This window comes from Microcaecilia unicolor, chromosome 2 (genome assembly GCF_901765095.1).
Source record: "Microcaecilia unicolor chromosome 2, aMicUni1.1, whole genome shotgun sequence".
NCBI lineage: Eukaryota > Metazoa > Chordata > Amphibia > Gymnophiona > Siphonopidae > Microcaecilia > Microcaecilia unicolor.
Genome location: NC_044032.1, coordinates 17514740 through 17538631, shown reverse-complemented (window position 1 = coordinate 17538631; position 23892 = coordinate 17514740). Strand labels below are relative to the sequence as shown.

At 43.7% G+C, this 23892-nt stretch overlaps 1 protein-coding gene across 3 annotated transcripts in view; it reads left to right on the top strand.

Moving 5' to 3' along the window:
- Window positions 1-23892, top strand: part of UNC13B (unc-13 homolog B) — a 763085-nt gene that overhangs the window by 653691 nt on the left and 85502 nt on the right. For all 3 annotated transcript variants that reach the window (XM_030192818.1, XM_030192817.1, XM_030192819.1), the window contains 3 exons: window positions 421-517; window positions 16893-17036; window positions 19725-19802. In XM_030192818.1, the coding sequence (XP_030048678.1) occupies window positions 421-517; window positions 16893-17036; window positions 19725-19802 (319 nt within the window). The remainder of the gene's footprint in view (window positions 1-420; window positions 518-16892; window positions 17037-19724; window positions 19803-23892) is intronic.

The window sequence follows — 23892 nt, the reverse complement described above, 5'->3', positions numbered from 1 at the left end:
GCTTGGGTGCAAACCAAGCATTTTCAGCAGCCCTCTCTGGTGAAATGCCACTGAAAATGCCTGGTTAGCCCGAGATAGACTATTAAAATGGCCAGGAGCCTCTCCTGGTCGTTTTAATCATTTTGAATATTAGGCCTTATGTTTGTTGTTTATTTTGGAGCCACCTTTCCAAAGCAAACACGAGTTCAATATGTCTTACATTTGAAAAGGCTGACTGTAGGGGTTTTAGTGCCAGGTCTGAGAAGAAGTAACGTTTAGCCCATTTTTTAGTGGTTTGTGTTAGCAAGGATTTTGTACTGCTTCTTCTCTTTACAGTGTTCATGAAGTACCAGCAACCTTTTTTGTCTGGCTTTGTTGAAGGAAATGGGTCAGTTCTTGTATGCAGTAGGTAACCCTCTTTATTTCATCATTCTTCTTCAGATGGTTTGAGCAGTTTGTGATGCAATGGTTAGATGAGAATGAAGAGGTTTCTCTGGAGTTCTTACATGGGGCCTTGGAGAGAGATAAAAAGGATGGGGTAAGTTGCATCATGGAATCGTTGATCCCCTAGAGTTTTGTGGAATGTATTGCAAAAGAGTTACGGTTAATGCAGGATTATCTGATGATCTAGAAGATGTGTGAAAGTTGGCTACTGGGAATGGATTTTTAAATTTAAGAGGAGTGTAGGCTATATTATTATTTTATGTCATTATGTTATTTGATATATTTTATATTTGTTCTGTTGATACTGATTTATCCTCCCTGAAGTTTTGGGAAGACTGGATGTCTTCCAAAACAGCAACAGAATTCAAAAAAAGCTTGAGATAAACACAGAGGACCCCTATATGGGGAGAGAATGGAATAAAAGTAAAAGTCATTTCTACTCAAAGGAAAACCTAAATGATTTTCATACTCTTTAAAAAAAAAAAAAAGGCATAGGTGTAGAGGAAGTCACCTGCATGAAGTGGCAAATAGAATCCTAACCACCTTTCTGGGTAGACTGGATGCACCATGCTGGTCTTTATTTGCTGCCATTGGCAATGTTATGCTATTATATTTTATAAATAAAAATGTGTCTCTCTTGCAGAGGAGACAGTTGCTGGACAAGAATATCCGTGGGGTTAATTCTATAATGTAGGCACTAACATTTATGTGCAACTTGCATATGTAAATGTTTAGAATAATGGCATTTTCATGCATATATGTACACGTGCATGCATAACTGGCAAAAGTCTGTGCAAATGCTATTCTCCAAGGACAAGCAGATTATTCTCACATCTGGGTGACATATGATGGAGCCCAGTGCAGATGCTGACTAGTGAGTAATGTGAAAGTTTCTAGCTCTGTTCCACCATGCATGCGCTGGTGCCTTCCCACCTGGCATGCGAGCGCAGGTCCTCCAGCCTTGTTTTTTCCACAAAGCTGAGAGGATGCATTTGTGTTTCTCTCTCACACTGTGCTGTTTTGGCGAGTGCCTTCCCATACGGGTTTATTTTTCTTTATTTTTGTTCTTTGTATTTTTTTAGGATTTTTTCAGCCCTTTTATGTTTTCTTTATTTTCACTTGTGGCTGCCCGATTTAGGCCGCAGCCCTGAATTCAGTTTGAACACTGCCCCTTTTTGAAAGTTCAAGATTGAGGCGTTTAATTTGGCCCACATTCTTTTTGTCAATGTCACAGAAGTACCCCCAGTGGCTTCAAGAGGTGCTCCCAATATAGATGGGTGATTTCTACCTTTTGAAAACAAATTTTTTCATAGCTGCATACGGAACAATGACGATTTGTTAGGCACTCATTTGGCTGCTGGACTTTCAATGTGTTCTTTAAATCTCTCTGTGACGAATGGTTGTTTCTGTTCTTTTAATATTGTAGTTCCTTTCCTGTTAATATTGTAGTTTCTGATGCTGAAGAATTAGCTTACTGTTTTAGAACTAAAATTGAAAATTTAAGGTCAAGTTGTCCATTCTTTAACTTCCTTTTGTACATTCAATGTTTGAGTGTCATCGTACCTGTAGATAGAAATTAAATTTGGAAAAATCCTACCTGATAGTGTCAACTGCTCACGCTCCAACACACATGTGCGAAGTGCCTTCCTGTCCGCAGCGCGACCGCACCTCTCAGTTCTTTTTTCTCCACGTGAGGGATGGCGGTTCATCTTGTCGCTCCACACACGCGCCCGGGAAAGAGCTTTCTTTTGTGCCTTAGCATTATATTTTGTTACTCTCCTTATTTTATTATTTCCTTCATTTATTTTTTTAAAAATTTCCCTTATTTTCTTAATTTTTTTGACCCACATTTGTTTTCTTTTTCGGTGCGGGCCGCTTTCAGGCCTGCGCGGACAAGTCTCCCTTCTTTTTTGTGTCTTTTGTCTTCTTCTTTTCAGGCATAATCATGACTTTTGATTTTGCAGAAGCCATTTTTCATTCTATGTCATCGAAGACTCCCAGTGGCTTCAAGCGTTGTACTCTGTGCAACCGGACCATCTCAGGTACTGATACAGTGTCTCGGACTTGACCATAACCCAGCAAATTGTGTCCTTTGTCTTCATATGAAAAAAAGGACCCGAGTTTCCTGAGAAGCTCAATGTGAGAAACCTTTTGGAGCTCGGTCCGGTTCATCAGCAATAGAGGTCAGTGGCCTCGACGTCATGGAAAGCATCAACATCAGGAGTTGAGGTAGGAATGACTGCTGCGAGACCCAGAGACACTGGAAGCAGTGAGGCATCGAGTGGGACTCTACCTGCCTTGAGTCCTCCTGCTGTACAGGCCCCCCAGGACCATCCATCGTTGGACCCGACCTCAAGGCGACAGGAGGATTCAATGTCATCCTTATCGACACCGAGAAGCTTGGGTGCGGTGCATCGGGCAAAGCTCCAGGACGCCAAGGGACTCTGCATCCAAGAAGCGTCTATGTCGGGAGGATCGCTCCCCCTCCATTCAAGAGGTGCTGGTGCATACTTCTCCCAGCAGCCGAGGTCTTGCTCCTGCACCCCAAGTGATTCAGCAGCCTGATCTCCAACTGGCCCCTCAGCCTTTACCGTTGGCGGCTCTCGATGAACGTATCCTGGCCTTATTCCCAGAGCTTCTGGAGGGATTGCTGCAGCGATGTGCAAAGGCATCTGGGGTGCCTGTGCCTGCCATGCCTTCTGCTGCGGCCCTGCCTGGCACCCAGCCCGTGTTGTGGTCTCCGACGCTGTTTGCGGCTCTGGTGTTGATTGCCACCCAGGCCGGTACTCCAACATCGGTGGAGGAAGCTTTGCCGGAGTCGAGGCAGGAGCCGGCTCCTCGACACTGTTCTCGAGAACATTGGTCCTCGAAGTCGAGGCGGGCCATGTCTTGGACATCCCTTAGGGAAGTGCTGTCCAATACTGAAGAGGAATATTTATAGGAATCAGAGGAGGACCCCAGGTACTTCTCTTCCAATGAGTCCTATGGGATCCCTTCTAAGCCTTCCCCTCCACCTGAGAGGAGACTATCTCCACCAGAGAGACTCTCCTTTACCTCTTTTGTACGGGAAATGGCTGAGGCCATTCCGTTCCCCGTAGAAGTGGAGGATGAGCCCAGGGCCAAGATGCTCAAGGTTATGGACTACACCTCTCCAACTAAGGAGGCAGTGATGGCTCCTCTCCACGAGGTACTCAAGGAAGTCCTCATCAGGAACTGGGCATCCCTTCTGTCTGTCCCTGTGGTCTCTAAGAAGATTGGTACCCAACATCGGATCCACAGGGAACCTAGGTTGGTAAGGTCTCAGTTACCCCACGACTCCATGGTGATGGATGCCACTCTCAAAAAGGCCAGGAATTCTGTGGACTATGCCTCAGTGTCCCCAGGCAGAGAAGCTGGAACCCTGGACTTTTGGGAGAAAGATGTATCGGGCCGCTATTCTCATTGTCCGTAATCAATCTTACCAGCTCTTCATGAGCGTTTCCTTATGGAACTCAGTGAGGCAGCTGTCAGACTTGGTCAATGCGCTTCCACTGGAGTAGGTCAAGCCGTTTTGCCAGTTGGCCAAGCAGCAGAAGGCGTGTCGCAAGTTCTTGGCCAGGGGCACTTGCGACACTTTTGACATGGCATCCAGAATCTCTGCTCAAGGTATAGCGATGTGCAGACTCTCATGGCTGCATGTTTTTGACCTGGACCATTTGGTCCAGCAGCGGATGGCAGATGCCCGTTGCCGGGGGGATAATCTTTTCGGAGAGAAGGTTGAAGAGTTTGCTGATCAGATTAAGAAGCATACTGAGGCTATGTCTTCTCTCTCACACCAGACGTCTTCTGCACCTACCTCCTCATCCAGGAGGTTTTTTGGTAAGTCGCGGAGTACTACCTATTCCTATCCTAGGCATAGGTATACTCCTGCAGCTCACCAGCCTGCTCAGCCCCAGTGCACTCTTTCTCGTCAACTGTGTGCACACAAGGCCCCTGCCGCTCCCTATCAGAACTAAGGGATGAGCTTTTGACGGGCTCCAGCAGAGCATAGCCACTATCAGTGTCCCCTCCGGACAATTTGCCGGTCGGGGGGAGGTTAAAATTTTTTCACCAAAGGTGGCCTCTCATAACCTCTGACCTGTGGGTTCTTCAAATAGTCCATCTCGGATTCACCCTCAGTTTGCATTCAAAACTTCCAATTTGCCTACAGGGAGTTCATTCAGCTCTCAGCACAAGCAAGGCCCATGCGGTTGAACCCGTTCCACCAGGGCAGAGATTCTATTCCAGGTACTTCCTTGTACAGAAAAAGACAGGAGGGATTCGTCAAATCCTAGACCTAAGGGCCCTGAACAAATTCCTGGTCCGAGACAAGTTCAGGATGGTTTCCCTGGGCACCCTTCTTCCCATTATTCAAGAAAACGATTGGCAAGGCTCTCTGGACTTAAGGATGCATACACTCACATCCCGATACTTCCAGCCCACAGGAAGTATCTTCGATTTCAGCTGGGAACACATCACTTTCGGTACCTCGTGTTGCCTTTTGGCCTTATGTCAGCTCCTCAAGTTTTTACAAAATGTATAGCAGTATTCACAGCATCGCTATGCAGACTGGGAGTTCATGTGTTCCCTTATCTCAACGATTGGCTGGTGAAGAGCATCTCGGAGGAAGGTGCTCGGGAGTCTATGTGGATGACAATTCGGGTGCTGCATCTGCTAGAGTTCATTGTAAACTTCTTATTATTTATTACATTTGTACCCCGCGCTTAGAAAAAGTTGCAGTAAATGCTAGTGATCAAAAAAGGTAATCAAATACTACTGAATACTGACACTAGCCACAATAATTCAAAACAGCTGTGAGATTTTTAACAATTTGGAGAAAAGCCCTCAGAAACCAAATGCAGAAAAACCTTGGTTTGAACGCTCAAACATTAGATATAAGTGTAGAGCTTAGTTTCTATCATTGGGCTTAAAAACTCCAAATGATTTTTATCATTTTTTTAACAATGCTTTTTAATATTTAAATAAAGTGCAATATTGAAAGTGCAATCATTTGTAAATCTTCTCTCAAGTCTTAATGTGCAATCTCATCCAATCCCACTCACAGCTGATTTGGACTAAGAAAAGCTCTCTCTTTTTTATGGGTCTCACTGTTAACGTGTCTTAAATCAGCAGTGAGTTGTATATAGTTTCTGGTTAATCTGCGTTATGTCCTCGCTGTTGCGAGGCCCAATTGACCAATGTTTGTTGTTTTGGGTGAGCCTGGATGCTAGGGATTCCCCATGTGAGAATGTAAGCCTGCTTGTCCTCGGAGAAAGCAAATACTTACCTGTAGCACATATTCTCCGAGGACAACAGGCTTCACATTCCCACAGTCCCACCCACCTCCCCTTGGAGTTTTCTTCTTCAGTTTTTACTTGTTTTTTTTACTTTTGGATTAAATTGAGAGGCGTGGTCGCGCTGCAGGTGGAAGGCACTTCGCACATGCGTGTTGGAGCGCTGCTCGTGCTCCAGAAAGCTCTCGCAATTTTTGCTTGGTATAATTCCGATCCAGGCAACGTGGGGTCGTTACCATTTGTGAGAATATGAAGCCTGCTGTCCTCGGAGAATACCTGCTACAGGTAAGCATGTTCGCTTCGTCAGGAGGTGATACTGTATTAACCTCTATTATAAAAAAAATAAAAGAGAGCCTTCAAGATTTAACTAATTATCGTCCAGTAGCCTCAATTACTTTGTTGATAAAAATAATGGAAGACTGGATGACACAACAATTGGACAATTACTTGGACAAATTTGATGTTTTACACTCTATGCAGTTTGGGATTAGAAAAAAATAGTGCTGAAACAGTAGTAGGTTCCTTGGTTAGAACTTATTCTTACCCTGTCACAGATAGTTGAGCAGGTCAAACAGTGGTCTCAGACTTATCGTTTAAAACTTAACACAGAGAAAATTGTGCTGGCTTATTTTGAAGAAATATCTGATTCCATCTACTCTCCAGTTGGTTGATATGCTTTTTAGTGGAGACGCTTCCTCAAAAGGTTTGGGTGTTTTTTTTAGATTGTACATTGAGTTTTGAAACACAAGCTAACTCAGTAGTACGGAAATCATCTTTTAAATTAATACAATTGCGTTTGATTTGTTCATATATCCACCAGCAACATTTTAGGATATTCAATCTTTCATCCTGTCGTCTTTGGATTATTGTAATTCACTGTATACTGGAATATCAGAAAAATTAATGAAGAGATTGAGATTAGTGCAGAATACAGCTGTAAGATTAATTTATTCCAAAGCAAGTTTTGACCATTTAACTCCACTTTTGGTTTATACCAAATCTATGTATTCGGTATAAACTACGCTGTTTAGTATTTAAGATGTTAATTGGGAATGTACCATATACATTTCCATCTTTAATTAGTATTTTAGAAGGCTGATATGAAAGCTGTAGTACTAAGTGCATAATTTTGTGTTTTCCTTCTGTTATGTTAACTATAAAAGGCTATATCAGGGATCTTATTGTTATTCAGCAGTGAAGGTTTGGAAGTCTTTACCTTTACAGATACCTCCTGCGGGAGGTGGTGGAGATGAAAACGTTAACAGAATTCAAGCATGCGTGGGATAAACATAAAGGAATCCTGTGCAGAAGGAATGGATCCTCGGAAGCTTAGCCGAGATTGGGAGGCGGGGCTGGTGTTTGGGTGGCGGGGCTAGTTCTGGGCAAGACTTCTACGGTCTGTGTCCTGAAAATGGGGCTAGTTCTGGGCAAGACTTCTACGGTTTGTGTCCTGAAAATGGCAGATACAAATCAAGGTAAGGTATACACAAGAAGTAGCACATAGTTTATGTTGCTGGGCAGACTAGATGGACTGTGCAGGTCTTTTTCTGCCATCATCTACTATGTTACTATGTTATATAATTTTCAGGAAACGAGTTAAGACCTGGTTTATTTGAGAATTTTCTGGAAACAAGAAGTGGAAAGTTCATTATAATTTGTCATTTTTGTAATATAAGAAATGTAATATGTATTAAACTATGTATATAAGGTTTGTTACTGTTATGTAAACCCACTCTGAACCTGGAACAAGGGATTTTGCGGGGTAGAAAACTTAGTAAGGGCCAACGAGGTGTGCTTGTCCAATTTGATCTCTCTAGTGCATTTGATAGATAATAAGTTATTGATTCAGATCTTGAGTGAGACATTTGTAACCTACCTACTTGATAAATTGCTAGAATGTTTGTCATGAATATCCAGATTTCCAAATTAATGTGTTGGGATGCACTAAAAGCTACCTTGAGAGGACATATTAGGTACACTTCTAGTAAAAATAAAGAATATAAAATCTTGTCCCAATTAGAATCTGAGATTAAATTAATGGAGGACGCGTATCTGTCCGTTGATAACCCTAATACTTTCTCAAAGCTTCAAGCTATGAAATATAACTTCAATTCTATCCTTACTAAAGATGCTCTATTGATCATACATATCCAGAACTCTCGAATGTATGCTGAAAACAAAAGCTAGTCATTTTTTATCACAATACTTAAGATCTAGTTTGGCTGAAATCATTGATTCTCAGGCTCTTGCTCTTTAGACATAGAGATTGCACAACAATTTCAAAATTTACTATAAGAAGCTCAATAATACTTAAATTAAATTTCTATCTAGCAATTTCCAAAAATTTACTAACAATTTAGCACACCCTGTAGTATCCCTGTCTCAAAATAACTAAATATAGGAACAAGAAATCTTAAAGGCTATTAAAAGTCCTTCCTAGCGGGAAAGCCCCTGGTAGTGACAGATTTAGAGAGTTAATTATTTTATTTATTTATGACATTTATATCCCACAGTATTCCCACCCATAGGCATGCTCAATGTGGCATACAACAATTAATGAACAAAAAATAGTACAAAGTACAGGAGAGAGAGAAAACAACGGAGGAAGAGGAGGGGAGGTGATAAATCAGCACGGAAGGAGTCATGGCCTAAAAGGGTATGGCACCTGCAGGGTTCTTAGCGTAAGCACTGCCAAAGAGGAAGGTCTTGAGCCGCTTCTTGAAGGTCGGATGATCGAAAGTGAATTTAACCTCTCGAGGCAACCCGTTGCACAATTGAGTGCTGAGGTAAGGAAAAGAGGAACCATAGATGGTCTTATATTTGAGGCCATGAGGGGCAGGGTAGTGGAGGTTAAGGTACGAGCGGACCGACCTTCAGGAATTCCTGGGCGGTAGGTTAATGAGTGTCCATGTAGAGGGGCATCGCCATAGATGATTTTGTGCACCAATGCGCAGTTAAATCAGCAAATGCTTGATAAAATTCTGCACTTTGTTTTTTACTAAGGCGTGCTTACGTTTTTGGTACTCCACTCTGTAGATAAATCTCTTGTCCATCCCCTTCTCCTCTACTGCTAATTCCAGACTCCGTTCCTTTTATCTTGCTGGAATAAACTTCCCGAGCCTGTACGTCTAGCCCCGTCTTTGGCTGTTTTCAAGTCCAAACTTAAAGCCCACCTCTTTACCACTGCTTTTGACTCCTAACCACTGCTCACTTGCCCTGTCCTTTTATCCTCACCTCTATCCGTTACCCTTAATTGTTCTGTCTGTCTGCTTGTCTTATCTAGATTGTAAGCTCTTTGAGCAGGGACTGTCTTTTTGTGTATTATTTTTTTTTTTACTTTAAAATTTTATTGAATGTTTTGAAATATTTTACAACCTTTGAAAACAGTTTGAAACATTTGAGTAGACAGTCCATCTAGTATTCTTCACTATATAGTTCCATTTCTTTACATCTTTCCAATATATTGGCTGTCATACTAACTTATTTTATTAACTTTAACACATCTTATTTTTCATTCCATTCTCTTATTGTCTTTCCCACCTTCCATGTTCCACTCTATATTATTCCCACCTTTGTTTTACTTCTTCCCTTCCACAGGTGGTGGAATCAACATTACCCCCCATCAACCCCCTCCTCTCCCTCAGCCCTCCCCCCTCCTACATTCCATTTTCCTTAGTCACCCCCTTCCTACCTAGCCCCTACCCTGGAATGTTTCCTTGCCCTCCTATAATCCCTCAATCATTTGTTGAAGTCTTGCCCATCCCCTTTTACGTTGAAGCTCGCCCTCCCTTCTATATACAGTTAGACGCTCCATATGCCACAAAAGTCTCACCTTTATCTTCCAATCCTCAATTTTTGGGGGGTCTAGTTTCCAGCAGCGCGCGAGGAGGCTTTTGTCCGCTGCTAGCCCCCACCGCATCAGTTTGCTCTCCTCCCACACTTCTCTCTCATTATACATTCCCAATAAACACTGTCGTGGCCCACACACTAAGGATACTCCCATAGTTCGGGCCAGTGCTCTCATCACTGCCTCCCAGAACGGTACCACCACACATACACATGTCCACCACACATACACATGTCCACCACACATGAAGAAATGTGCCTTTCTGGTTTTAAATCTCCAACACACATCAGTTGCTCCTGGGTACATCTTTTTTAGCCTCTCTGGAGTATAGTACCATCTTGTAAGTACCTTGTACGCATTTTCCTGCATTAGTGCACAGACAGAGGCTTTTTGTACTTCCCCGCATATAGTTTCCCATTCCCGCTCTGTAAATTGATATTTCAAATCCCTTTCCCAAGCTTCCTGAAATGGGTATTTTTCATCCTCCACCCCTTGGAGAAATCTTTATATTACCAATATGGGTTTTGGGACTTTCTCCAATAATATCCACAGATTCTCTAGACTTTCCTTTTTTTTTTTTTTTTGTTACATTTGTACCCCGCGCTTTCCCACTCATGGCAGGCTCAATGCGCCTTACATGGGGCAATGGAGGGTTAAGTGACTTGCCGAGAGTCACAAGGAGCTGCCTGTGCCTGAAGTGGGAATCGAACTCAGTTCCTTAGTTCCCCAGGACCAAAGTCCACCACCCTAACCACTAGGCCACTTTTCCCTGGGATATCCCCTCTTCCACCCCTCTTTATCCATGAAATTGTCTTAATTGCATATACGCAAATCCCTCTCCCTTTGGGATCCCATATTGGGCGCCCACCTCCTCGAAACTCATTGTTCCACTCCCATGCAGCACATCCCTGAATTTCACCACCCCCTTCTGCTCCCATCTTGCAAATACATTTTCCCTTCCCGTCCCAAATTTGGGTTCCCACCTAATAGATGCCATAGAGGATACTCCTTCTGTCCACCCCCACTGTTTCCTTATCTTCCCCCACAATTCTAATAAATGCAATAAATATGGGCTCTTGCCCCCTATTGCCCTTTCCCAATAGGCTTCGTCGTCCATAGTAGTGATCTCAAGCTTCTTTGTGGCCAATATGACTGTTCCACCTGGACCGCCGGTTTCTCTATCCCCCGATCTAGCATCATCTGCATTTGGGCTCCCCAATAATATCACTCGAGATTTGGGACCGCTCCCACCCCCCCACCCCCGCCTCGCCCCGTAGAATTCTTTGCGCTAGTCACGGCTTCTTATTTCCCCATATAAATTTCATTAAAGAGCTTTGTAGCCTCCCAAGGAATGTTTTTGGAACCGCTATAGGTATTGCCTGAAATAAGAACAGTATGCACGGGAGCACATTCATTTTGATCGCTGCCATTCTCCCACACCAGGACAACCACTTATTTTTCCATCTCAACAAGTCGTTTCCAATCTGGTCCTGTCAGTGGCCATAGTTAAGTTGAAATACTCTATCCAAGTTCCCTGATATCTGTATCCCTAAGTATCTGAATCTTTGTGGTGTCCATTTAAATTCATAAATCTCCCTCACCATTGACTCTTCCTCTTTACGCAACGATATTCCCATGATCTCACTTTTTTCCATGTTTATTTTCAACCCTGCATATATACCATACTCTTCAAAAATCCCTTGAATCACCGATAGCGTCTCCCCCGGGTTCCTCATATACAGCAGCATATCATCCGCGAGTAACGGTATACGATGCTCTCTCCCTCCCCTCCCCTCCTCATCCCCTGCAGCCCTGGATGCTCCCTTATCTTTTCCGCAAGCGGCTCTATGTACAAGGCGAACAAAAGTGGGGACAGCGGACACCCTTGTCTAGTCCCTTTACTTATCGGGAAAAAGGCAGAATAACCCCCATTAATATTCAAGCAGGCTCTCGGGCTCCTATATAAAGCATCAATCCATAAACTAAAGCTTCCTCCCAGTCCTATCCTATCCAACACCTCCCGCAAAAACCCCCAATTTACCCTATCGAACGCCTTTTCCGCGTCCATCGATAGTATTGCCATTCCCCCTTCACTCTTTTGAGCTTCCCATAACAAGTGCAGCGTCTTCCTAATGTTATCCCCCACTTGTCTCCCTGGAATAAATCCCGCTTGATCCATATGGATCAGTTTCGGTAACAGTCTATTCAATCTATTTGCTAACACTTTAGCTATAATTTTGGCATCTACATTTTTATTTATTTTGTTACATTTGTACCCCACGCTTTCCCACTCATGGCAGGCTCAATGCGGCTTACATGGGGCAATGGAGGGTTAAGTGACTTGCCCAGAGTCACAAGGAGCTGCCTGTGCCTGAAGTGGGAATTGAACTCAGTTCCTCAGTTCCCCAGGACCAAAGTCCACCACCCTAACCACTAGGCCACTCCTCCACTCCACTCCATTTATTAGGGAGATGGGTCTGTTGGACCCGCACCTAGTCTGATCTTTCCCCGGTTTGGGTATGACTACCACTCCTGCTTCCATCATGGACCTTGGAAGCTCCTCGCCTTCTAGGACTCCATTTCCTACCCTCATTAGCATAGGGCTTACCAGGCTCTCAAAATACTTATAAAACTGGGCCGTATACCCGTCTAGCCCCGGGGCCTTTCCATTGGGGGAGGTTTTTAATAACCCCCTGTATTTCTCCTAGCCCTATGGGCTCCCCCAACCTCTGACTCCTCTCACTCAATTTACACAGGGGGATTTGTTGTAGGTACCGTGCTATATTCTCCCGCTGTTCCCCTTCTGGCGCCGTGTACAGTTCCTTATAATACTGTAGAAATCGCTCCTCAATTTCCTGATCCGTGTATACCCACCCTCCCCTCTCATCTCTTATTTTCTGTATCATTGACTTACCCCTCCTTGCCCGCAAGCATCTAGCCAGCATAGCGCTTGATTTATTAGCAAATTCAAAGTACTGCTGAAGAAGGCGCGTTCTCATATATTCGATCTCAGCCATCTGTGGCTGGTCCATCTCCCCCCTGATCTTTTTAAGTTCTGCCCATACCCTTGCCAATGGATTTCTCTGGTGGATCTTTTCTAATTTATTCATTCTCATTCTCAGCAACATCATCACCTGCCCCCTCTCCCTTTTCTTCCTAGCTCCCCACTTAATCAGCACCACCCTCACCACTACCTTCATTGCATCCCAGAGAGTCCCATCCCTCACTTCCCCTGTGTCGTTAATTTCCCAATATTCCTGCATAGTGGCCTGCACCTCCTCCCTCACCTGCTCCTCCCCCAAGAGAGATTCATTCAATTTTCAATTTGTATTCCACTTCCTGTCACCCCATCCCTGTAGACTAAGCCATACTGGCGCGAGGTCCGAAATATGTATAGATTCTATTTCTGCCGCTGTTATCATCTGCACCCAATTATGATGCACCCAAAACCCGTCTATCCTCGTATAGGAGCTAGCTGCATAGGAGTAGAAGGTGTATCCCCGTTGTATACCATGTAGCATCCTCCAACTATCCACCAACTCCATCCGTCTCAAGAATTTCTGCAGTGCCTTTCTTCCCGAGCTCGATTGGTATCCCCCTCCTCCCGAATGGTCCAACCACGCATCTGGAGCTATGTTGAGATCTCCTCCCATTATCACCTGCCCCCTTATGAATCCTTGGATCTCCTCCCACAATGTCTGGAAAAACTCTCCATGTCCCGTGTTAGGGGTGTAAATGTTAATCAGAGTTACCTCCTTTCCTTGAATTCGCCCTCTTAGGGTCACACATCTCCCTGTTGTACCCTTAAATTCATTTTCAATGATCATCCCAATTGTCTGTCCTATCAATATAGCCACTCCTCCCACCTTCCTTCTACCCCTAGCTTGGTGTGTCACTACCCCTTTATACCTTTTCCCCCGCAACAAATGTCCATCCCTGGGTCTTAAGTGAGTCTCCTGTAGCATCACCACCTCCCAACTCATCCTGTGTAGTTCTTTCATTACCCTTGCACGTTTCCCTGGATTATTGAGCCCATTAACATTCCAGGAACCTATCTTCATTACTTCCCCCCTCCCCTTCCCCCCTCTAGAAGTTTCCCCTTCCCTCCCTGTCCATCCCTCCACCCCTCCCCTGTGTATCCCTCCCTCCCTCCACCTCCCTCCCTTTCCTTCCCTTACTCCGGACACTCCTGCGTCCGACATTCAGGAAGAACGCTCCGCTCCTGTCCCCCGGTCCCCCAAACCTCTGCCCCCTCTCCTCCCCCACCCCTCCTCCTGTTTTACTTGTTAAATATGTGTCCCACCCCCCTCCCCCACCATAAATCAGCTTACCACCAAACATTCAACCTAAACATAGTTCATATCAAATACTTCGTCTATCGTCTCTCTCTTTCCTGCAGAGCGTCAGGAGGCGCCTTTATCAGATTTCTTCCCTCTGTTGGTCGCGATCTGCCATGCTGAATCTGGTCTTGGCTCCTCATTCCCCAATGGTTGTTTCTCCCGTGCTGGTAACCCCTTGCATCCCAGCATTCGCAGCGCCTCCCAAGCTTCCGCAGGTGTCCTCACCTTTCATGACTTTCCCTCCACTGTGAGCCAATCAGCAAAGGGGAAGAGCCATCGATATCTAATCCCATGAGTTCTCATGTAGCTAGTCACTTCTCCCATTGCCCTTCGTCGTTGCAATGTAATTCCTGCCAAATCCTGGTAGATTCCAATTTTGTAATTTTTACAGTGTATCACTTTCTGTTGTCTCGCCTTTGCCAAAGTCCGTTCTGTAGTGGGAAAGTCCAAAAAACAGGCTATTATATCTCTCGGAGCCGATTCCCTTGGAGGGCCCGCACTTCGGTGCACTCGTTGCAGACTGATGGATCGTTGCCCTACTTCATCCTCCGAGTTCAAGATATGTTGACACAGTTCCTGAATCACCGCCTCGCAGTTGCTGAAAATTTCCAGTTCTGGAATTCCTTTGAACCTTAGATTGTTGCAGCGGGACCTATTTTCCAAGTCCTCCACCTAACTTTTTAACTGCTGGACCTCTATTGTTGTTTTCTGTGAATCTGTATGTTTACTCCGAGCTTCAGCCTGTACTGTTTCCAGCTTCTCCTCTGTTTCTTCCACCCGAGTCCCCGTATCTCTAATCTCCGTCCTGATCTCTTTGAGTGCACTGTGGATATCTTTTCGATACCCTTCCAGGTCCAGCTCCTTGAACCATCCCACCACATCAGCTTTGGTGATTCCTTCGTTATTCTCACCTGTCTCCTTGTGGTAATCATCTTCTGAATCCGAGGGAATCGTAACCAATTTTTCTGCTTTTAGAGTGGTTCCTGTCACCTCCTGCTTCGCCTTCCCCGCTTGGTCTGCTGCGTACCTATATTTATCCAAGCTCTTTTCGGTGACATCCTGCACGCCTTTCACTACCAAACTTAACCGGTTAATAAGTCTCTGTGATCCAGGTGACACTACCCTTTTTCCTTCTTACCGCGTCCTGCGGTACGTGAACGTATATCCACCTCAAGTGTCCCCTGAAAGATTGTCCCCTCTGGCAGTGAATTACAATTCAATTTTAGTCTTTATTACCCCTTATTCAGCCCTGCTCTCCTGACTTCCGGGGCTATTTACTGTTATCCAATTGCTGGAAGTTCACCTTAAATTCCTGTTCCAGTAGCCAAGGCTCAGCTGCCACTCTGACCGGTGGGGGGGGGAGGGCGATTCTTCCCTTCACCTTTGGTATCATCCTTCTGCTTTCCTCCGCTGCAGCGCTTTCCCCGCTTCTCCTTCTCCTCCCCCGCTCCCAGTCACTGTTCTCCTTTATTTGCAGGGTTCCCCTGCTACCACCATGCTTATCAGTCTCTGCAAGTACTGGGGGGGGGAGGTGTTGACGGTCTTGCTCTCCTTCTCCGCGCCCGTCACCTCTGCTCCTACTTCTCAACTTTTCCCTTAGTTCGGGGCACCTCTGGGGCTCTCGCCTACTCGCGCTGCCGACCCCCGTCTTGCTGCTCTCTCTCCTCCAGATTTCTCATCGCTGCAGCGGCCGGACTCGCCACGGACTCCTCCCCAGCTCTGCTCACTCTATCGGAGCGTTTTCGCCGGCGTCACTCTCCTCCTCTCACTTCCGCCAGCTATATCTCCGTCGGGGGGGGGGGGGGGTCCTGCGATCGCGGACCTGGGGGCCTCGGTCGGGACTCCACGGAGCTCGTTACTCAGTGGCCATGTTGATTTTCAGCTCCATCGGAAGTTCCCTATTATTATTAGCATTTGTGTATGGTGTACAGTGCTGCATATGCCTTGTAGTGCTATAGAAATAAGTAGTAGTAATAGTAGACCCTTTGTTCTGTCCCAGTAGAGTGACACTTTGTTTTTTATGTTCTTTTTCCTGGAGGTAAGAATCAGGTTAGGATCCATCCAGGTACTTGTGACCTGAATTGGCCACTATTGGAAAAAGAATATTGGACTTGATGCACGTTTGGTGTGAGCTTGTATGGTAGTTCTATGTTTTGTAGAAACATAGGGGAGAATTCTCTATAGAGCACCATACGTTAGGCTTGGAAGCAGGGGGGAAAAAGCCCAGCATTTCTGCACCAAAATGGGGGTAAAACAACAGTTCCGCATAGAAGTGAACTTAAGCCCTTTTCAATAAATGGGATCCATAGTGTTCTTGTGTGTAACTGTAAAGGGGGCGTTCCTATGGAATGAGCATGGGCAGGTCAGGGGCATGTCCAGGCTTTGAGAGCACAATAAGTTGCATGCCCAGCTGCTTCTACATAGGCACCACCCAAGTTTGGACATGGTATTCTGTAACGGCAGATCCATGCAAGACTGCTGTTATAGAAGTGGTGCTTAGCACACACTATCCCGGTACCTAATTTTGGGCACCCTATGTAGAATTCCCCCATAGTATGTAATCCACTATAGTGTGCTGTACCAGAGAAGATCATTCCACACTGTGATGCAAGGCTTTTAAGTGCAGTTCCCCACTTAACAGATGAATGATTTTCTGCAATAGCGCCCACAGTTCTTTGGGAGGGAAAATCACACATTCCCTGAAAATCGATACACAGTGGCTAGCTACAGAACAGCATGGGTTTTGTCAAATTGAAAGGAGTAAAGAGGGAAACTTGGCAGCAGGGGATGATAAAATGCACACAGCATTTATTGTTAGCCATTTTTCAGCTTATTCAGCTATCTGGCTAATAATTATAGTACTAGACCTGTGATATTGCTGTTTTTTCATGGGGTACTGAACCTTTTGCACTAGTCCTGTGGCACATGCTTGAAGTCGTAAAAACTCTAATTTGGTGTGTTTATTTTCAGTTTCAACAGACATCGGAGCATGCTCTCTTCTCATGCTCAGTGGTGGATGTTTTCACACAGTTGAACCAGAGCTTTGAGATCATTAAGAAGCTAGAATGTCCAGATCCTGTTATCGTTGCACATTATATGAGAAGATTTGCCAAGGTAAAGGAATTTGCATTTCACTGGCCTTTAAGCAGTGCGGAAAAGTTTGCCTTTCTATTTTGCTTATTATTGTGTACTGTTTAACTAATGCAAGTGCATTGTGTCACCATAAATGACCTTCAGCATGTTTCTACAGCCATGGATCTTGAATTTAAACTTGAAATATTCTGTCTTCAACCAAAATCTTACCACTGAGCTACTAGATGATCCATCATTTAAACATTTTATTTTTCTGTTTCACACTAGTTAGTAACATTTCTTGCACATCCTGAATAGTTTATTCATAATTTTCTACAAATTTAATGATGTGGGGAGCACATGGCTGAAGGTTCACCTAGTGCATGAAATATCCTTCAGCCAAACCTGCACTACTGTGACAGCAGAATTTGATTGTTGAGTTGTAAAGGGAAATGTTCTACTTCACTGCACCAGTTGATGGAGTTTTATGGGTTTGTCTGTAAATGTTCTATGTGTTATCCGCCCAATTCTATAACATTGTGTGCATGTTTATGATAACTATGTGCAAAATTGCTTGCACCTTATATGTTGGTGAGTAAATGCCAACTTAAGCCCAGTTGCTGTTACAGAATGCCATGTAGCACCCAATATTTCATGTGCATTTTGACGTCTAAATGTGGATGATGTATATAGAATTACTGCCTATCAGTGCAGTTCTATAAAATATGTGCTAACAATTGCCACTTGATTTTTTAATTACATCATAATATGTCTGGCAACAATAGAAATGGTTTTCATAAGCCAGAATCTATAAATATTTGTTATAATATAAAATACCTTTCTTTTAAAATGTGAAGAGACAGAATCTGGTTTCTAAATGTTTAATTTCTAAATGTCTTGTAAGTCTTATCAACTTGACAATTTAAGTTGGTTATTTGTGTTTTAACAATTAGCTTATGTATATGTGATTTCATTTAAATATATGTGAATGTATAGTTTTCCCATTTAATCATCTTTTGTTTTTATGTTAGAACATAAGCGTTGCATACTGGGACAGACCAAAGGTCCATCAAGCCCAGGATCCTGCTTCCAACAGTGGCCTATCCAGGTCACAAGTACCTGGCATGATTCCAGAACATACAACAGATTTTATCCTGCTTATCCTAGAAATAAGCAGTGGATTTTCCCAAGTCATCTTAATAATGGCTTATGGACTTTTCTTTTAGGAAATTATCCAAACCTTTTTTAAACCCTGCTAAGCTAACTGCTTTTACCCCATTTCTCTGGCAACGACTTCCAGAGTTTAATTACACATTGACTGAAGAAATATTTTCTCTAGTTTATTTTGAATTTACTTTTTAGTAGCTTCATTTCACGCCCCCTAGTCCTAGTAGTTTTGTAAAGAGTATACAAGCAATTCACCTCTACCCGTTCAATTCCACTATTATATTTCCCCTCAGCTCTCTTCTCCAAGCTGAAGAGCCCTAGCCCTAGTTTATTTTACTCCTGATGCAGCCTGAGGGTGAAATGTGGCCACATCAGGTGTTAATTTGATAACACCTGATAATAGCAGAAAAATGAAGTGAGGTACAAATGAAAAATCCTACTGAGTAAAACAGTGGTACACTTTTTCAAGGATTCAACATGGCCGTGTTTTGGTGGTGATGCCTGCATCAGGAGTCCATCAACCTTTATGCAGTGAAGTCATGCTAAGGTACAAGAATCCATCTTGTAGTTTGTATGGTACATAAGAGTATCCATACTGGGTTAGACCAATGGTCCATCTAGCCCAGTATCCTGCTTCCAACTGTGGCCAATCCAGGTCACAAATAACTGGCAGAAACCCAAATAGTAGCAACATTCCATGCATGGTTTCCTCAAGTGATTTACATGCTTGGAAGCCTGTACTGAATTTGGCTGATTGTTAATGTACCTTATCTGGCAATAACAAGACGGATTCTTGTACCTTAGTACGACTCCACCGCACAAAGGTTGATGGATTCCTGATACAGGCATTGATGCCAAAACATGGCCATGTTGAGTCCGTGAAATAAAGTGTACCACTGTTTTACTCACTCGGATTCGTCATTTGTAGGTCACTTCCTTTTTCTGGCTGTGCTACCCCTGTGAGTTTCCTGCTTGATCCTCCATTCTTGTTCCTGTTATCTGATGATAAACATTATTTTAGAGAGCTTCTGTCTTCAGTGCAGTAATATGTTAGCCCTTGGACAGTGTGTATTACCCAGGGTCTGTCTGACTGATTGTATTTGAGGTATAACAAGGTGCAGTAATGATATGAAACAGAAAAATAAGATGATTAAATGATGAGTTTGTGCTTAATAAATCTATTGTGTTTTATACTGATGTCTTACTGTGTTCATCATTGCAGCTGAGTTGGTACGATGCTTATTTTTATCAAGTATTTTATCAAGTATTCTTATGTCCATGTGCCAGTCAGATATACAGCAGCAGGTTGAGAACTAGGGAAACCAGGGTTCAAATCCCACTGATGCTCCTTGTGACCTTGGAAAAGTCATTTAACCCTACATTTCCTTGGGTACAAACTTAGACCATAAGCCTTCCAGGGACAGGGAAATAGCTGTCATACCTGAATGAAACTTACCCTGAACTCCTGAAAAAGTGTGTGCCAAATAATACACCTTTTTCACGTACCCCTTACATCTGTAGACCTTTCAGCAGTAGAGGGTAATGATTCTGATCTCTTTACAGACCATCGGTAAAGTACTTCTTCAGTATGCTGATATTCTTTCCAAGAGTTTCCAGTCCTACTGCTTCAAAGAGAAGTTGGTAAGTACCACTGAAAGCTTATGTTCTTACAATCCCTTTAAACAACAAAAGAGAAGAACGCAGGCCATTTTATTAAGTTGATGCTTACACCAGTGTCAGTTTACAAAAAAGAGCAAAGCACCTAAGTTGGCTGGCCAAATGTTGGCTTTTGGAAATGAGCTGATTTTCAGCCAAATTTATCTGACTGGATTATCAGCTAAAATTCATCTTAAATTTGCCACATTAGGAAACTCTGCCTAAACTTAGCATACAGCTACCAAGAAATCCTGTTCCAGGAGAGAGACTTTTGAACTGGTTTTGAACTTATATCCCAAAGCACTGTGGTATTTTGAATCCTCTATTCCACCCATTAAAATTTCAGACAGTTTCACTGTGTACACTCTTATTTGGATGAACCTTCTCCGAAAATGTTGCTCTATGAATTGACTGTTGTAATCCAGTCTTCCACTTTATCTCATTAAACTTCAATCAAAACAAAACATGGCAATCAGAACTGTGTCTCGTGCATTTCTCTCGTGATGCAGCATCACTAGCTGTCTATACTGTATCAATTGCAATACAAGATTCTTACTTTCATTCATTAGGTGCGTTACACCAGTGTTCTTTCTTATCTGTTTTCTTTAATTATGTTACACACTCCAAATAGGGTACTTAATTCATTGCATGCTGGTTGCTTACATATTCCTTCTGTTCGTTTGGCTCACCCTGATTCCACTCATCAATGTGTTTTCATTTGTACTACACCTTCTTTATGAAACTTATTGCCAGTGACTCTTCATACAGAATTATCCTTTCCTAAATTTAAATCTGGTTTAAAGATTTATTTCAACAAGCTTATAAAAATTTGTTAAGGCTTAAGATGACAACTTCTTTTTCTTCTTCTTTTACTGTCCTTTTAATTTTATAAAAATGTTTTTTTTATGAATTTGTTTTATATGTGTTATGCTTACAGGAAGGACAATATATTAAAATAAACCATGGATAGTGCTATGTGTTCATAATGCATCAGGGTAGGACTGGCCTAAAATCTTCCTACTGGAAAAGGTTTACTTGGTAGCTGTGTTTGCAGGATAGTGCTGAACATCAACGTCCACCCACCCAAATAAAACATAAAACACGAGGTCAACATCCCCTCAAGGTCCACCTCCCTCCTGTACATTCATCAGTGCACTTGGTGTGCCCAACTGCCCTTCTGCATAATTGTGAAGATATGACCAACTGCCTTTTTGCTTTGCAGTCCTCTCTCCCTCCATCCCATCTGACTGTGAAGATAGCAGTGAGTGTACTTCTATACTAACCATCTTCCCTACTGACCTCACCCTACCTCACAAAAGTCCCGCCAAACCTTTCTAGTCTGTGCTACCCTCATTTATCCTCTTAGCTCAACATCTAGTAGTGTTTTGAGAATGACATACAACAGTCAAGATTCATCACCCCCAGCCACCAATCGCATACCTTCATGACTGAGGGTGTGGAGTCAGTTGGATGTCATGGCTACCATAGCTTTTCAGTCAGGCAGATAAGAGAGAGAATTTTGTGTTGGGGAACCTGTGTCATCTCAGCTAGCTGGGTGTAGACCTGCTGTGACAACAACATTTGGCTAATCACTTTGGGACATTAGCTGTGAAAATCAGCACTACTTCCTAGCATTTTTCTCCCCAGCCTAACCCCACGCTTAGGACTGCCCAAAGATTGGCTCCTGAAATTTAGCGATTTGACCCCAGTGATCAAAGACTTTGATCTAGGTGGCTTTGGGGCTCATTCTCAAAGCACTTAGCCTTCCAAGCTCCATAGAAGCCTATGGAACTTTGGAAGGCTAAGTGCTTTGAAAATATGCCTCATCGTCTCTATCTCTAGTTTTTCATTTAAAGACTCCAGAGTAAAGCTTTTAAGATAAAGAAACCTGTTAGGAGTAATTTTCCAAATCTTAGCACCTGGAATATTATTTCGACTTGCTATGTGCTTACTAAAGTTGTTTCTTCAAAGCTCTAGGCCTCCCCAGATTCCCATGCTGTTACATGTTCTCTAAGGACAAGCAGAATGTCTCTAAGGACAAGCAGAATGTAATCTTCTTACCGCTGGATGACATCATCCAATGGTGCCCGGCATAGGAACACTCCCCAGCATCTTTTCCAGACGTTTTTGGCAGCGACTTTGTGCAGGACCAACTCAGTCCATGTTTTTCTGTGGAGCAGTGAGTGCATATTGTAGTGTTTGTCCCATATCACTCATGCCTTACTGTTTCACTGTGATCATTCTGTCAGTGTTTAGAAATGTTTACACACTGTAAGTTGATTGCACATAATCACTTCACTTTAGTTGTCTTTAGTTAGGTATTTGGTGCTTTTTATGTTTTCTTTATTTTCTGTAGCCCAAAGGTCTCGGGCATCCAGCCAGATAAAGTTTTCATCATTGAACCGTTTGATTTTGCTGTGGCTTTTTTCCCAGATATGTCCCAAAAACTTCCAGTGGTTTTCAAAAAGTGCACCCTGTGCAACCAGACCATATCTATTATAGACACACATAACTGGTGCCTGCAATGTCTGGGGCCGATCACAATTCTTTCTCTTGTAAACTCTGTTTATAGATGTCAAGAAAAGGCATCAAAGTTTGTGAGAAATAGTACAAAAGGATTTTTGGCACCGACAAATTCGGTCTATTGACTTCAACATCAGAGACACTGGTCTCTGTGGCTTCAGGAGCTTCATTTAATATTGAGGACACATCAACATCAAGAGAGCCTCCACTTTACTTGACATCAAGTGTTGATAGCAGCTTCCAGGATCAAGCATCCTCCAATCCCCTCCCAAGGGTGAGGAAGGATATGTTGTTATTCTCACTGATGCCACTTTGGTCTTTCCCAGTATGGCACTACTTATGTACTTATGTACTTATGACTCCAATGCCATGCATCAGACAGAGTCAGTGAAGCACTGGCATCAATTCCCCCTTGATCCATGGTGCTGACAGCACCAAGGCATTGAGGTTACCCCCGACATGCCTAGACAGAGTGCAATAGGTCACCAGTACACTCTGGGTGCCTTTGAAGAATGTGATCATTCCAGCCTTTGTCAGTGGCAGCCCTCAAGGAGTGGCCATTGGCTATTCTCCAAAAGCAGCCTCTTGTTGAGCTTGTTTGCTCAACAAGAGGCTATGACATCAAGAGGATTGGTTCCAGCATCTCAGGTGATTCCAGCCTATCCAGGAGGTCCATGCAGTGCCTGAGAGGAGTACATCAACACCGAGGCCTTCAAGAATATTGGAACCAATGTACATTGAGCAGGTATCTATGTCCAGTCCCTTAGAGGGGAAAGCCTCCTTAGAGCACCAAGATGGTCTCAGTGCCTCGACATCCCTGGCCCAGGCCTGACTGCGGTGTTAGTCATTCAATTCAGCTAAGACTTGAATATCTTCAAGAGAATATTTCAGTTCCTGGGTATTTGAGGAGCAACCAGAGGTCCTCTAGGAGAAGGGGTCTTCCCTCAGACCCCTTTCCTTCACATGAAAGGAGAAAACCTCCTCCAGAGGAGCTCTCATTTTTTGATTTTGTAAGGGAGATGGCTAAGTCCATCCTATTTGATCTGGACACTGAGGATGAATCCAGAGACAAGACATTGGACATCCTTCAGTTGGCAACCCCCCCTAAAAGAGGCTGTGACAGTGCCTGCACACAGAAGCCTGAAGTTGGTTCAGATGAAGCAACAGGAGGCCAACTCCCTCTCTCTTCAACAGATCAGTAGTGTCCAGAAGGCTCTGAGATTCGAGAAGCTCCAGCTTCCCCAACATTCCATATTAGTCTGCTCTTAAAAAGGCCTGGAGTGCCAAATACTCACTCCTTGATGCCCCGGGGGGGGGGGGGACAGGGAAGACTAGGACCTTGCAGTCTTTGGGGAAGAAATTCTTCCAGAATGCTATGCTTGCTTTCCGCATAGCTTCTTACCATCTCTTAATGGGCATGAACTTGCAGAACATTGTGCACAGTGTGGCAGAGTTCACAGACACTGTCTCCCAGGAGAAGGCTGAGAGGTCCATCAGCTAGTAACCAAAGAGTGGGAGTGGAAATTACATGGTCCAGACAACCTATGATTTT